We start from the raw sequence: 17206 nt of genomic DNA, 5'->3' as shown, positions 1-17206 counted from the left end.
CATCTTGGATGCCATTTTTGGGGCTTAGGAGGTTGTATAGCGCCTACAAAGCAGGCGCTACATGGCCCAATTTCACCCACTATATGTTTTCAAAAAGTGTATCATCTCATGGATATATTTCAAGTCCTGTTCTTCAAATGATATGCCAGGGCAGCTGTAAAGATATTTTAAAAATTACAATCCAGCCACCACTTACCAAAAGACTGGACATTCCACCCATCTATTTCAATATTGCCAAAACATTGCTGGGCAAGCATTAATACATCCAAATCAATTCATTACTACCAGAAGAGGAAAATATTAAAAACAGTTGCTTGGAAGCCTGTTACTTGCCTGCCTGAAGTAAAATCTATGCTGCTGTTATCACAAAAATTGAGTAAAACATTTCTCTTCTCCAAATATTCCCACGCTCAAGTATTCTCTTTCCATTAAATTGTCACGCCTCTAGTACTTGCCCTGTCTGATAATTGCCTGCCCTGTTTTTTTACAGCTTTCTAGAGATTGCTAAATTTAATGTGATAGACTGGCCTTGTCTTTTGGGTGAAGTGAATTGCCACAGCATTCAATCAGTTACCAGACATTACTGTATATATAGGCAGAGTCATAATATGAAGCTGATCAAAGCTCTGACAAACAACAAAATAACAGGTGAATAATAGTGAAAACAAAGTGAATTTAGGTCTGTTAATAATAACATTGATCAGGAGTTTAAAATTCAATACATTTTAGGAATTATATATATACGGTGCATATTTTATAGGCCCATTTTCACCTGCATGGGATGTGAGTGGGGGCTAGATGCTCAGACGAGAATCCCTTTCGGAGATTCTCACCCGATTCACACAGCATGCAGACTTTTAGTCCTGCCTAAAATGCTCTTGCATGAAATGTGCGAAAGCTTAATTTCAATACTAAAAGCTACTTAAATATATGTAAATAGGGCACAGAGTTATTCCCTGCACGATTAGAATGTGATTATGCTGTGTGCTTTTCTTATCCATCTGGAGACAGTGAAAAAGGGAGCACCACATGCAATGAAACTCTTAAAAGGAGCAAAAACTTTGTAGTGTCACTTTTTAATCATTATTTTTGTACCTGTCTAGTGTTCTTTTTGTGATTTTTCTTTTTTCTTTTTGTTTTTTTTTAGAGCATGTAGGGGTTGAAAGATAAAACTGAATTTCTGCAAATCATTGAACAGCTGACTGAAGCATTTACAAGGCTTCAGTAGGACAGGTAGAACTTAAGAGGGGACTTATAAATGAGGTCTTAGAATACAAACTTTCAAGGGAGCTCTGGGAGCAACAAACATCTAAGTGTAAGCTACAAAATCAGCAACAGTTACTAAGTCAAGTTAAAATTGATGTTGGGGGTTCGTGGTCAAATACAGTATTTCATAGTTAAAGTGTTACAAGAAGTGGAAAGATAGCATACGAAGGGTATAGCAGGCATCACAGTAAGATTGCCTCCACCTTCCATTATATCATTCGTATCTGCATGCCCTGGCACATCAATCTGGACAAATGCGTTACAGACTATGGGTAGGCACAAAGCCAGTTGTAGAGCTGTGGCATCTGCTGCAAAGAGACCTTTCCCCAATCTACACCATATGGATCACTGCCGATGGCAGTCAAGTACACCACCATCTCCATTTTTCTGCCTCTGCTTTTGTCTTCTTCCAGGCTATCATAGGAATTATCTGCTGTATCAGTCAACATCCGGCTACAGATGTTACAAACAGGTGATAAATACATAATCAGAATGTTTATCTCCTTTCTTGTTGAAGAGCAACAAAAATATGACAGCACTTCCCAAAGTAGAGGGAGTCCTGACAACTGTGTAGCCATGTGGGCATCAGGTTCCATTTCCTCCTCCTCTCCCACCTCCTTCTTTACCTGTGCACTGTGATTCACCCAGTACTACCTCCTCAAGTTGACTAACAGTATCCCTGTAATGTGTGTAGCTGTGCTGGTGCTTGCAAATATTGGTGAGAGAGTTAGGAGGTATGAGATACTGTGTCTTGTTCTGAACCACTATCAGCTATGGCAAGCTGACCTTTCAGACCTACGGAGACAGAAAAGGAATAAATGCTAGATCAGGGCTCCAAGACACACCTTCAAATAGAGCTTTCATTACAACATGCTGTGTGATGTTTATGTGGCTGTGTGTATGTCTATTTGGGAGTGAATGAGAGAGGGGACAAGACACAAGAGCAGTATGATGCTAGCCCTAAGCTTAAGGGCTTGAAGCCTGCAGGTTCACCTTCCCCTACTCCATGCTCTCTCCATAGCCTCTTCCAAGAGAGACAAGACTTCCAATTTATGATCCTCCCTCCACTCCATGTTTGTTCCCCTATTACATGCCATCTTCTAGTGCATAAAATTAATTTTGACTTGTTAAAGGAGCACATACAACCAACAGATGCCCAACCTATAACCTATCCTCTATGCCAGCAAATGACCATACGTCATGCACTTATGATGTCTTAGAATGAGTTGAAGAAATCTGTTTGTTTCTGAGTCAAAAGCTTACAGGTTCAAGCCCCATTACAGACCTGAGGACATAATCTGGGCTGACACTTCAATGCATGATTGAGGGAGTGCTGCATTGTTGGAAATGCTGCATTTTAAATGAAATGCTTAAACCAAGGTGTCGTTTGCATGTTCAGATGGCTGTAAAATGTCCTATGACACTTTTTTGAAGAACAGGAAATTCTCGCTGTGTCCTAGCCAACACTCATCCTTCAACCGACACTATCAAAATCAGTTTAACTGTTCTTTCATCTCAATGATGTGTGCAAATTGGCTGTTTTGGTTGCCTACAAAAGTGACTATATTTCAAAAAATAATTCATTGGCTGTGAAGTGCTTTGGAATGTAGTAGCAGCACTTCCACATCACCAGCCATCAGACATGGGGATCAGATGCTGCGCTGCCCACACACACTGTTTCCTGCTACCACGTTTGTTTTGCCACCCACTGTTTTTTGTCACACTTTTGCCCCATACAGTGTTTGGAGAGACTGGAAAATTATTTCAAAGTCTCTGCGGCATTTGAAAAGGTTGAAAAAGAATTTTGTTCCTAGATGTGGCTACTTATCTTCACACAGCGACATCCCTTTAATTCTGACACATGGGCCTCTTCCTTTTGCCCCCTAAGTGAGCTCGCACCTGCAGGCTCAATCTAGCCGAGAACTTCCCTTGCTTACCAAATGAAGGCCGACCCTACAAAATGCAGTGGGGCCAGCCCTTTCCAAATCAGGTGAGTGAAAAACCTTACAGACTTCAGACATTTATGACCCAACAATTGTAATGGACAGTCTGCACTTGTAGCTAGGATTCTGCTTGTGTATTTAGCATTCAGTAAAGGATTAGCCAAAGGCTGTAATGTAAGCTTTTGGTTTATTGTATTAGCAGGGAGCTTTATAGTAGGTGAACAATGTTATGTTTTTTAACCTCAGTACTCTGGACTGTTCACATACTGGTACTTTTTCTTTCTCTTTTTCTCTGGTTTATACAAATTCCTGCTTTCTTCAAAATACTCCATGAAACTATCCTAATATACTGGATAAATATGGTTCAAAAAGTTGATTTATCTTGACATCTGATTTTAGAGCACACGCTCTTGTCATCTTGTTTCCACAAGTTCCCATGTATTTTATGAAATAAAGTATGACTCCAAATGTTTGTTTTCTTCATTGAATAATAATTTCATTTAACTTGTTAATCTACATTAGCAATTAAATTTGGTTTCATTGGGTTTTCAGTTCATCATTGCGGCCCTCGTTGTTTAACAAATGCTCTTTCTTTTCCTCTGTAAGCAGTATTAAATTACGGCTTGTGACATAGTTAAAGCTTATTAAATGTTAATGTTGCACCTTTTAATCTAATCTTAGTCTGACTATATCCATTCCTTGATTGTTTATAACGAGGCATCGGCTGTTCCAAGGCAATTGTTTCTCACTCAGTCTCAAGAGATCCTATCCACTGTTTTGTTTGTATGAATCGTCCTTGTACAGCTCTTCAGTGTTGTAATTGAGACTTATGTGCGTGGCCTGCTCTGTGTTGTAAAAAAACTGCACTGGCGTGAAGTTAATGCTTTAGATTATTACCCAGTACACACAAGAGAATCAGTGTGTGCTGGCTTTTTAGCTCTGCATCACCCTTTTGACTGTGCTTTTTTCGTTATTCTTATGGTCAACTTCCAGGTACTTAAACTACACCATTTTGGCATTTCAGTTTTATTTTTCCTTAAGCAGCATGCTTCATGTGTTCAATAATTAATGTCCTAGTGTAAGGGAGAAAAACAAGCATTCTCTTGTGACAGTGCTGTTTGTCAGTGGTGGGGGCAGTGAATTTTCCATGCTTCTCTGCACAGATTTTTCTTGAATAACCTTGCCTCAAAGACACTGCATGCACAGCTTTATAATACAGTATAATCAAAATTCCTAATGTGAATGAACCACTGGCATGTCAAGCTACACTAGTGAGCAACGACTATATATAATGATTGATCTATCATAGTACAGTATTTATTTGCACAAGCAAATGGATCAATATTTAATTCTAGTTTGAATGCAGTTACCAGTCTCCTTTTATCCTATAACAGGTATGCAGTAAATGTATCTCTGCTATCTTTACCTCCCTGCATTATGTAGTAATATCTCTGAAATGCAAAAACTGAACATATGTTGCCTTTCATGTGATTGCTGGATTTGAGGAGCTTAGTTGCCATGTACATTAGTATTTGGGTTTACTGCAAGCTTTCACTGCCAGCATTCATCCTCAATACTCATAAAATTTTTAAACATTTCTGAAATAGATTCACAGTAAGTGCATTTTTATTCTGTTCTCTCTCCAGATGGATCCTGTGCAGAAAGCAGTCATCAACCACACATTTGGAGTTTCAGTTCCTCCTAAAAAGAAGCAAATTATTTCATGCAATGTCTGCCAGTTACGATTTAATTCAGAGGTGAGTACAGTGTGCATTTGGCTTTAAATAATTATTTATTTTGTTCTGATGAGTTTTTTTAATAAAAACTGCTACAGCCACAGTTCCATTCACATGCTTATGTCATAGCTTAGTGTTAGAAATAATCTCTGACATATACTGCATGTTGTGTTAATTTAGCAAGGACTTCACTGATGGTTAGCATACGTGGTACATTTTACATTGTTGGAGCAGCTGTGTAGAAAGGTGATAAGTGCAGCACACACCTGTTTTAGGGCTGCTGTTGACGCTGATCCGTGGTGTTGATTACCTTGTGTAACTTACCCAGGTAATGGGTATCGTCAAGGTGAGTATTAATAATGCATTGAGTTTACATTATATCTCTTTGTAACAGGATACTACAGTAATATTTTTTGTGCAATTGAAAAGGTTTAAATGTCAGCTTAAAGAATATGCTTCTGCTTCTAAACTGGTCTTCTCACTGCACTATCAATTAGCAAACAGTGAGTTATATATTTACAACCAATATTCTAGTGAATTTTCTGTTCATCTTGAGAAAATTACCTATAAGTATTGTGTAGGAGCACTCACAAACAGTAAATCTGGATTATCTTTAGTATTTCTAAATTATTGGGAAATAATTTGGGTTATATTTAGGAAAGCAGCAATGATGATGCCAGAATAGTTGACTTGGAAACCCTTCGTGGTTTATGTTTGTTATTTTAATTATAAAGGTACAAGGCTGTCATTTAAAAAAAAATAGGGACAAGGTATGTTCTCAGCATGACACTGGGATAACTATAAATAAATACAGACCATTGGTGTCAAGTGTATTGAATCTAGACAGCAGAATTCATTTCTGACTTAGTGGGTACTGCTAGGAAGGCACAAGGGAATGCGTCATTATAACAAAGGCTGTCATGCAATGCAATTGTTAGATCCTCTTCTGTTTTAGATCGAAGCATATCATTACTAGGGACAGAGAAGGAGAAGACAATTAGGTCATACTTTGTACAATATCTTTTTCAGATAAAGATTCAATGCATTGCACTGCGGAATGTTTTCCTTTTCGGGAAGTATGGAGTTTTAAGAAGTTGAAATAGACTGTTGTAGTTAACCTTTTCCAGTACAGTTATTATGATAAAGTTTTCTTCTTTTAAAATCAGTCTTGCAATGCTTTAAGTTATTACATAGGGCCTCTGTAAATTGGTATTGATCCTGCATTTGTACAGTATATATTTAGGATGGGCGTGAGTGTGCAGAGTTGGATATTGGGCAGGAATTGCCATCAGTTCCACTGCCATTGCACTAAATGCTATGTATGTTTGCATGAAACATGTGTGCGTAATTTGCCAGGACCGCATCGTGTTGGTTGTGGGGCCAAAAAGATTTTGAAAGGCTGAATTCAGTTGGGACAGCTGATCACAGAGTGGGATAAAGGGCCACTTTGATGATTTTCATCCAGTACTCCACCTCCCAGGCACCCCAGATTGCATAGGTACCCACCTACTTTATGCTATTGTTCCTGACCGCAGGAACTTGTATAAAGTCAAGGGTGATACTGGCCAACAGGCAGAAGTCCCACTCCACTATTGTTACAGTGGTAGAGTGGGACTCACAGATTTTCAGACTCCAGATCTTCACATGCCACAATTAAACACACTTCAAATATATTACCTCCTAACTTGGACCTCAGGTGAACAAGTTTCCGAAACATCAGTCACGTTAAATAGCAAGCATTGATGGAAGAAAAGGATGGAAAGTAACAAGTACCAATAAAACCACAATAAAAGTATTGATGTAGCATTGATCTCCCGAATACCCAACCGTAATTCTGTGTGACACAGACAGAGAACTAACTAAAATGTTTAGTGTGCCCATTAACGGAGCATATGTACAAATACTAAGTAATGAGTACAGTATGAGCACATAAATACAAAACGTTACAGTTGAGGTCTGTGCACTCATCAGTAAAATTGTCTGCTGCAACTGGGTAACAGTGTGTAGGGCCTTTCTGGGCTGCATTCTCCATTTCTGTGAGTGGGTAATGATCCTTTCAGAAAATTGCAAACAGTGAAGATCCATGGGGCTGCATTCAGCTTTGCTGAAGTGGGCCTAACATTAGCAGGGTAAAATATGAGGAATCCAGACACCCCTGCAATCCTATTTAACACCCTGGGTAAAACTTGTATATTGGGCTTAAGTCACAATCATCCTTACTTCAGGACTTTTGGACTTGCATCTGCTCCATTGATGGCAACAAACCCCAGTCCCCTCCTGCATGTGTTGTCACCTTTTGACCTTGACTGAAACATTGCTGGAGTGGCTACACATACTCCTGCATGAATTCTACAGCGGTCAATCATCTTCCTTTTCCATTCCAGTTTACTAACTTTTTGTTTTAAATGCCCTTCTGAAGGACAAGATGCTCTGAATTTTCTCTTGAAACAGAAAATGCTTTGAGTATTGTTGTGGCTGGATTTGAAATTAGTTATTCATTTGGGAGACTTACACTCTGTTACTGGAGACAGAGTCAATTCATATCCTGTTTATATTACTTTGGGTATATGCCCTGCTGCTGATGAAACTGCCTCACTGATATATCTGTGTGATTTTGCCCGCAAGAGTGTGAAAGCAGCCTGAATGAATGAAGTCCTCCTGCTTCCCTCTGTACTGGTACTGTGTCCATTTTAGTCATGGTCAGAGGTATAGTGCTTCACCACTGATGTGAAAAGTTTGTTGACAGAAAGAATTTTTTAAAATCACATCTACACAAGCAGAGCACATATAGTGCATGCACAGCAACTTGTAGTTCTTGCATTAAAAAATTATTTTCATTTTTCCCCAATTTTGCATTGCTGAAGAAGCAGTGTTCCAGCAGGTTATGCAGAAACAACACGCTACGGGTCCAGAGGTAAGTAGGAGGGTTTCAGGCAGTCACATTGGCAGTAGTCTAATGAACTCAGCAACAATAGGTCAGACTTAATTTTTATTATTCAAAATAACACTGTCTTCAATTTTGGCTCCCACACAGCCTACAGCAAAGTTTAGGAGTTGTGTCAGCACCTTTAACTTTCAGAAACCCAGCAAAAAGCTGAATTTCTGAAATATCAGACTTCACAAAACAAAGCCATTTTTAGACCTAGCTTAGCACCAATAGACTGTTCAACTCACTTCCCTGTATGTCACTCGCTGTTCCTTTGGCTTAAGGTACTGAAAAGACAGCCACATATAAACCGTGGCCCAGAATTTGCTCTGAGCAAACAAACGGTATCTGCCACTCATTAGATTTAAACTCGCCCACAAAAACTGCAGCGTCCTTTCCTAGACATCTGTGAGCTGTGAGATCAGGGAAAGGATTGCTCTGTCCCTAAAACCAATTTGATTGAAGCATCCTTGACAAGCCGTGCAGAGTCAGAAGCAGGAAGTGCAAGCTACCACTGTTAATTCAATGTAAAATCAGTTAAAGAAAGCGAAATAAAGAGAGGGTAAGAAAAATTGAATTAAAAAAAGAGATGAGACAGAAAAAAAAGTTTTTAAAAAACACATTTTTAAGGCTCCAACAACAATTAAAATTGGAAGGAATGAAACTCCACATTTTTAAAAGTTAATTTTCAGTGCCAGAGAGGTTGTTTGGCAATCATTACCACGCCGTTAAAAGTTAATTTAGACCTCAAAAAACCCAGTGTACCTTTTTCTGTGCAGATTAGTTTGTTTCCAGCTGGGCAGTGCAGCAACTTCACACTGGTCCATTCATTTCACCGGTGAGCTGTCCTTCCCACGCAGTTTTCGGAGGAGCTGGGCAAATGGTAAAACGATTTCCGTATTTGCGCGTGTGTGCTCACCGGAACTTGCTCTTCCATTTGCCCTGAAATAACAGTGAACCCTGATGGCATCACTGTTATTTTATGAGCAATTTCTGGGCCATTATGTTCTACACTCAGAGCTGGGGTAAGTATCATCCTCGTAGAATTTGATGTGCTTATGAAAATTACAATCAATTTGTTAGTTGCAAAAAGCAAAATACTGCAGATGCTGGAAATCTGAAATAAAAATCCTATTCCAGAAGTGCTGGTTCATCCATTCTACTTTACCAGCACCTGCTGTCTGAGAGAAAATGGGAGCTGTGGTTCAGTTCTGAAGTTGGTAAAGTCACTGTTAAGGCCGGATCCCTGTGAAGTACCTTGTTCTTGGAGCTTATGTTGAGCTTCAATAGAACAGTGTAGGAGGCCAGGGACTAAGAGTTCAGAGTGGAAGTGGGATAGAGAATTAAAGTGGAAAGTTACCATAAGCTTAGGGTTGCATTTGTTAGCTGCTGCTAATCAATAGTGCATCGGTCATTTCTAATGTAAAGTCCAAAGCTACCTAATGTAATCTGGCAGATTTCTCATAGACTCCTAATGTTAGGCCATGCAAAAGCTATGCCAATCTAATGTAGAGAATAATTCAACCAAGAGTACTAACATTGTGGTTTACATTGTATTTTGCACAGAAACAATAGGTTATTGTAAAATTACAGCCCCATCAACACTATACATTTGACTTACCAGAAACCAGCTGCTTCTACAAAAATCTTAAAGTTCATATTGTTTCTCATTTACCATTTTCTGCCAATATTTCAGGTAACTTCTTTTGAAATATCTGTTCAAATATAAATATCATCTCAGCTGTTGTGTAAAATTGATTTAAAGTAATCCAATCACTTTCACCTTGGACTCATCTAATTGTATTGGCTGCTTCCAGCAATATGTGGGTTGAAATTCTGCCTTGCAAGGTTAGTAACACACATCGCCACATTTGTATGAAATTCCATTGTCTGTTATTTAATAATGTGTTAACCCATTTTTCAATGGGCTAATGTCTTCTTCAGAAGCATGGACAGCGGAATTTCGTACGAACTCATGAATGCGTTAATTTCTAACACCACACAGGACACAGGAGCTCCAGTCTCTGAATACTGGGTTGTCATCCAGTGGGGTACTCGCGTCAAATGGGAGTAGAACGGCGATCCCCCATTACATAACGACCTGCCCACATAAAAAGGGGTTTTCGTTACGGAAACAACCCAAAGTGTGATCTGCTAGATGTAAAAGCAGTAGAAGAAATGGGTTGTCTCATGTGTCAGGAGGCATAGAAGGGAAGAAGAGACATGTATAACTTCAATTACATTGCAGATAAAGGTCAAATGGACATTACAGACGGCAAATAGGGAAATGTGAAGAAAGAGGCCTATTCAGCCTTTGACACAGTTGACCACACCATCCTCCTACAATGACACTCCTCCATCACCCCCTGGTGGGTGGGACTGCGCTCGCCTGGTTCCATTCTTATCTATCCGGTCATAGCTAGAGAATCACCTGCAATGGCTTCTCTTCCCACTCCCGCACTGTTACCTCTAGTGTCCCTCAAGGATCTATCCTTGGCCCCTTCCTAGTTCTCATCTACATGCTGCCCCTGGGCGACATCATCTGTAAACACAACAACAAATTCCACATGTGCACTGACACACAGCTCTACCTCACAACCACCTCCCTCTACCCTTCCACTGTCTCTCATTTGTCTGAGCAGAAATTTCCTCCAACTAAATATTGGGAAGACTGAAGCCATTGACTTTGGTCCCCGCCGCAAACTCCATTCCCTAGCCACTGACTCCATCCCTCTCCTTGGCCATGTTTGAGGCTGAACCAGACCGTTCAGAACCTTGGCGCCCTATTTGACCCTGAGATGAGCTTCTGACCACAAATCCGCTCCATCACCAAGACTGCCTACTTCCACCTCCGTAACATCGCCCATCTCTGCCCCTGCCTCAGCTCATCTGCTGAAACCCTCATCCATGCCTTTGTTACCTCTAGACTCGACTATTCCAATGCTCTCCTGGCTGGCCTCCCATCTTCCATAAACTTGAGCTCATCCAAAACTCTGCTGCCCGTATCTTAACTGGCAACAAGTCCCGTTCTCCCACCACCCCTGTGCTCGCTGACCTACATTGACTCCCGATCCAGGAAAGCCTCAATTTTAAAATTCTCATCCTTGTTTTCAAATCCCTCCTTGGCTTCACCCCTCCCATCTCAGTAACCTCCTTCAGCCCTACAACCCACCGAGATCTCAGCACTCCTCCAATTCTTGCCTCTTGTGCATCCCCGATTTTAATTGTTCCACCATTGGCGACTGTGCCTTCAGCTACCTAGGCCCTAAGCTCTGGAATTACCTCCCTCAACCTCTCTACCTCCCTCTTCTCCTATATGATACTCCTTAAAACCTACCTCTTTGACCAAGCTTTTTGTCACCTGTCCTAATACCTCCTTATGTGTCTCGGTGTCAAATTTTGTTTGATAATCTTCCAGTGAAGTGTCTTGAGATGCTTTACTACATTAAAGGCTCTATATAAATGCAAGTTGTTGTTATTGAGTGAAATGATAGATCCTACAAATGAGTGATTTGATAAGTAACTAAATAGATTAGTAAAAGCTACTTTTATTACTCAAACCTTGTGTGTACTGGTAATTTGCCCTTTTGTATGTAAAGCTGAAATGGTAGTGGACATTTTAGTTTAATTTTGACATAAAATATACATGGTAAATGTTGCAATTCTTTCCCACAGTGGGATTTTAAATGCATAGTCCATGTTTTCTTGAAAAGACCCAATTTAGTCATGCTAACATCAGATATATTCCTAGATTTTTTGTATCTCTATGGAACTTGCTTTCAGTGCATCATTTAGCTTTTTCAGTAACATATACTACTGGGGGGAAAAGGGATTTACTGGGCAGAGTTGTCTGTATAAATTGGTGTGTGTAAATACTCTACTGTGACATTAACAACATGACTGAAGTAAGAGATCTTTGCCTTGATCCTTTCCATCAACTCAATCTTCACAGCTAAATCTTGAACTGAATCATTTGTGCATCTAGGTCTGCATGGTACCCTAGGAAGCCAATGATAGCAACACATTTCAAAGATGTTGATGCTTTTCTCATCTGTAGCCTTCAGCTGTCTGAACCTTGTAAGAGAGAACTCCATACTAATGCGTTAAAAATAATTAGTTTTGTTTCATTTTTATGTGTCTATCCTTCCAGATAACATTTACATCTGCAAAAACTCGTGGTGCTATTTTTAATTACCATTGGGGGAAAGAAATCGCCAACAGATCTTCGGGGATTAAGGATACTTAAATCTCAACAAAATTGAGCATTTTGCCACTTGCCACAATGCCCACTGATTTCCCACCACTGCCCTACACTGAATTCAGTGGTAGTTGTTGAGTTTCGACTTCAGTTCTATCAATCAGTTCAGTATCCACAAATTCCAAATATAATCGTATTTTACAAACTGGGATCCTATCGTTATTTTTAAGAAGCTACATTCTCCATTAATTAAGAAGTGAAATTGAAGCTCAGATTTGATCTGTTATTGTCCAATATAACGGGCAGCATTTTAGCACCCGCTATCGGGTGCGTTCCTGGCGGGGGGCCCCGAAAATCGGGAAATCCCGGAGCGGGACCGGAGCCCGCCTCGAACCCGTGCACTTCCGGGTTCCCCACTGACGCGCCGGCGTGCGTGCGCAGCCCCCGCTGGTGGGAATCCCGCAGGCAATTAAAGCCAGCGGGATGCCACTTGAACGTATTTATTTTGCTTGTTCAGGTCATTAACTGACCTGATTAAGGGATTATGTGAGGAGGGGTGGGATTTTAAAGCAAACTGGGACTGTTTCCCACACTGGGGGAAACGCTCCCAGTTCAAATGGACCTGTTGCAGCTGTCAGCCTGTGGCAGCTGCAAAGGTCCATTTGACAGGTGGTGGGGGGAGACCCTCACTCATTGCAGGAGGCCACTCTGTCACTTGGGACAAAGTTTGGCCTCCACCACCCTCCTCCTGACAATCAAAGTCACCAACTTGCACACTTACCCCGGGGTCCAGAGACATGTACCTACCTTGCGGACCCCCTCAGATGTACATCTTCCAGATGGGGGCTGCCATAGCTGCAGTCATGACCTCCTCGGAGGGCGAACAGCATCACCAGCCTCGCCATCCACGCCGTCCACCTCTGACACGTGGAGCTCCACAACAGAGTGCTGTGACACATCCACCTGTACAGCAGGAGGGAGGGCTACCGCAGAGAGAGATGCGTCGCAGAGGGCACTACCCTCGCCACAGGGTCCACAGACCGAGGCTCAGCTTCCTGGACCTCTCTGAGCAGCAGTGCACACGGAGGCTCAGAGTCACTCGACATGTAGTCGTGGACATCTGCAGCCTCCTTCATGCCAAGCTGCTCCTGGCTGGCCCGAGCACCATCTTCTTACCTGTCGCTGTCAAAGTCACCACTGCCCTCAACAACTTCTCCTCCGCATCCTTCCAGGGTGCAACCGGGGACATCACCGACGTCTCTCAGCCGTCTGCACATAAGAGCCCTGCAATTCACCTACACCCACTCTGCAGTGACACAATGGGTGGCATCAGTTGTGGGTCTTCATAGTGATCCTCAGGAAAGGGCATTATTGCACAAACCAGACAAGATTCGCGAAGACATGGCAGTAGTGGTGCCAATATAATATGTAATGTGAGTTGGTCAGAAATTCAATATAAGTAACAACCATGACAAACCCTCAAACACCCTTGTGCATCCCCGCCATGCTCACGACACGTTTGCCTTACGCTGCCTACTGCACATATGTGATTCATGCCCTGTGGCTGCAGCACAGGTAGTGGCAGGTTGAGTGAGGCTGGCCGTGAAAGAGATGCACGAGAGGGTGAGTATGAGATAGAGCCATGAGATTGTATGAGGATTGGGTTGAGTGGTAGTGGCGGGATGAGTACTGGCGAGGTGAGTAGATGCAGGTAAGATGAGGATGAGGTTTGAGTGGATATGAGGGGTGATGCGACAGAGTAGTGTTGGCAGTGCAGAAGGAGATGTGGCAGACAGAGTGTAGGGGAGAGAGTAAGTGTACTCACTTCAACTGACCGACTGAGAGCGCCTCCTGCATTGTATGCAGGTGGGCGATATGTTGGTGGTTCAGGTGACCTCCTCTGCCACCTCGAGCCAGGCCTTCCTGGTGGCAGAGGCAGGCCGCTTCCTCCCGCCCGCCGGGGGGCAGATCTCTGTCCTCCCCCTCCTCCTCACCCCGTGTCTTGACACCTGGAGTGAGGCATCATTAAACTGGGAGCAGCCTTCCCCCTGGGCTGCTCCATGCTGTAATTTTTTCTATTTGTTGCAGCATCTGTCAGTGGAGGACTGCCCCTTTAAATAGAGCTCCTCCAGCTGACAGATCTTACTGCGCATGTGCAGCCCGCGAGACGCGCAGATCAGCAGTGGGGAACCCGGAAGACCAGGTAAGTGGATCCAATTGGGCTACGATCAAGCGGGTGGCTGACTGATTTCGCCGGGCGCGTTACCCACGCGCCCGATAGTCCCCCGCCGAGAACCCGCAGCCCTGGTAACATCGGGCCCAACATGTCTAAATGTCAGGTATTTATACGAGTTGAATCAATTTTAAACAGATATTGAACTCACATTTGGACTTTTAGACTAAATGGAAGTGCAATTGGCCTTGGGCAGTAGCGCAAACTGGGCGATAGCAAATTGACAGGTGTTTTACATCCCAGCCGATAATGGAAAGAAAATTAGGCGGGTTGTAAAATGGGCTGCCGATTTGCTATCCCCTGTTTTGCACTGCCACCCAAAACCAATTTCACCCCCAATATGTTAGATTTTGCTTTGGTTTTTTACATTCCATTGCAGAATACTGAATTGGGGACCCCATTGCTATAATGAACAAATCCAATACGGGCCACTGCAGTACGCAGGAAGAAACTGGCTGGCTCATCTTTAGCACTTTTAACATAATAGCATAGAGAGGCAAAAATGATGTCTGCTTTTATAGAACAACATTAATATAAATTTTAATATTAATAGAAATTTACAATTTAGTCTATTGTCTACTTATTACATATAAAATGTACATATGCACACGGTTGTTATGCAACAAAACATAAACACACCTACTATTGGCAAGTGATGCATAGATTTTATTTGTATCAAGAGGCAAACCTAGAACTAGTTTTAAAAAAAATTGCTCCTTTAAAACACAGTATTGGTCTTTTCTTATCACAGCCAGAGACGGGATAAAATCCGATATGGATGTCAAATTATATAGATTGGACAAATCATGCTGTGCCAGACTGCCTGTAAGCAACCAAGTATGATTAGGATGACTACAAGGGAGAGAGATTATTGTACGGCATTTAATAATGCTTGACTGGGGTGAGGGGAAGGAAATCATGTTTAAGTTCAATTTGATATTAAATAAAGTTCTGTTTACTTGTATATCCTACTTGTACCAATCACAAGTACAATTCAGGTATAAATGTTTTGTTTATTAAAAGACCGGGTGGGGGAGGGACAAAGGACTCTTGGAGGCTTATGATTTCATAGTCATTACTTTATACCAGACACTATGATGCCAGACTCACCAGAATACCTAGCATGTGCGAGTTCTTAACATAATTGTAAACATTGGAAAATAAACATTATACATATAAAGAAAATAATTGGAATGTCGATTATATGAGGAAAACCTTATTTCTTGTTTCTCACAAAATGTTTATTATAGTCCAAAAGCAGGGATATCAATCAAAGTTGAGCATTGCCCTGCAAATATTTATTTATAAGGTTAAACAGTCCTAATAAAACTTCATGATGTTAATTTGACGTGTTTAGAGTGGCAAATATGGAAAGTTACATTGAGACTACAGCACAGAAACACTCAGCCCAACTGATCTATGCCAGCGTTTATGCTCCACACGAGCTTCCTCTCTCCCTCCTTCATCTAACCCTATCCGTATACCCTTCTATTCCTTTCTCCTTCGTGCGCTTATCTAGCTTCCCCTTAAATGCATCGATGCTATTTGCTTCAAATACTCCTGGTGGTAGCGCGTTCCACATTCTTACCACTCTTTGGGTAAAGAAGTGTCTCCTGAATTCCCTATTGGATTTATTAGTGACTATCTTGTATTTATGACCTCTAGTATTGGATTCCCCCACAGATGGAAACATTTTCTCTACGTCTACCCGTTCAAACCCTTTCATTATCTTAAAGACGTTTATCAGGTCACCCACTCAGCCTTCTCTCTACTAGAGAAAAGAGCCCCAGCCTGTTCAACCTTTCCTGATAAGTATATCGTCCCAGTTCTGGTATCATCCTTGTGAATCTTTTTTGCCCCATCTCCATGCCTCTATATCCTTGTTATAATATGGAAACCAGAATTGTACACAGTACTCCAAGTGTGGTCTAACCAAGGTTCGATACAAGTTTAACATAACTTCTCTGCTTTTCAATTCTATCCCTCTAGAAATGAACTCCAGTACTGATTTGCCATTTTTATGGCCTTATTAACCTGTGTCGCTACTTTTAGTGATTTGTGTATCTATACCCCGAGATCCCTCTACCCTTAATATCCTAGCAGTATGTGGCCTCCTTATTCTTCCTATTGAAATGCACCACCTCACACTGATCTATATTGAAATTCATTTGCCAATTATACAGCCATTCTGCAAGTTTATTAATGTCTTCTTGCATTTTGACACATTCTTCCTTTGTATTAACTATACCCTCCAATTCGGTGTCGTCTGCAAATTTTGAAATTGTCCTTCCGATTCCAGAGTCCAAATTGTTAATGTAAGTTGTGAACAACAGTGGTTCCCTGCACTGATCCCTGTGGAACACTATTTCCCAGCTTTTGCCAGTCTGAGTAGCTACCCTTAACCCCTATTCTCTGTTTTCTGTTTTGTAGCCACCTTGCTATCCATTCTGCTACAAGTCCTTTGACTCCACATGCTCTGACCTTAGTCATGAGTCTACAATGTGGTACCTTATCGAAGGTCCTTTTGAAAATCCAAATATATTACATCTACTACGTTACCCTTGTCTACTCTTTCTGTTATTTCTTCAAAGAATTCAATAAGGTGGGTGAAGCATGACTTTCTCTTCTGAAATCCGTGCTGACTATTATTTATTATATTTTTGTTTTCTAGATGCTTTTCTATTACATCTTTATTCAAAGATTCCATTATCTTTCCTACCACAGATATTACGTTAACTGGTCTATAGTTGCCTGGACTTATTCTATCTCCCTTTTCTAAATATAGGACTAACATTAGCTGTCTCCCAGTCCTCTAGCACTATTCCCTTTTCTAATGAATTTTTATATATATGTAATAGTGCCTCCTCTATCTCTTTCCTAATGTCTCTTAATATGCGCAGGTAC

General features: G+C 41.3%; 1 protein-coding gene across 1 annotated transcript in view; it reads left to right on the top strand.

The window, feature by feature from the left end:
* Window positions 1–17206, top strand: part of znf385b (zinc finger protein 385B) — a 182099-nt gene that overhangs the window by 121283 nt on the left and 43610 nt on the right. The window contains exon 3 of the mRNA XM_067987657.1: window positions 4856–4966. Coding sequence (XP_067843758.1) covers window positions 4856–4966 — 111 coding nt within the window. The remainder of the gene's footprint in view (window positions 1–4855; window positions 4967–17206) is intronic.

The sequence above is a fragment of the Heptranchias perlo genome, chromosome 7 (assembly GCF_035084215.1).
Source record: "Heptranchias perlo isolate sHepPer1 chromosome 7, sHepPer1.hap1, whole genome shotgun sequence".
In the NCBI taxonomy this organism is placed as follows: Eukaryota; Metazoa; Chordata; class Chondrichthyes; order Hexanchiformes; family Hexanchidae; genus Heptranchias; species Heptranchias perlo.
The sequence above is the reverse complement of the archived record's forward strand: the minus strand, read 5'-3'. Positions and strand labels throughout refer to the sequence as shown.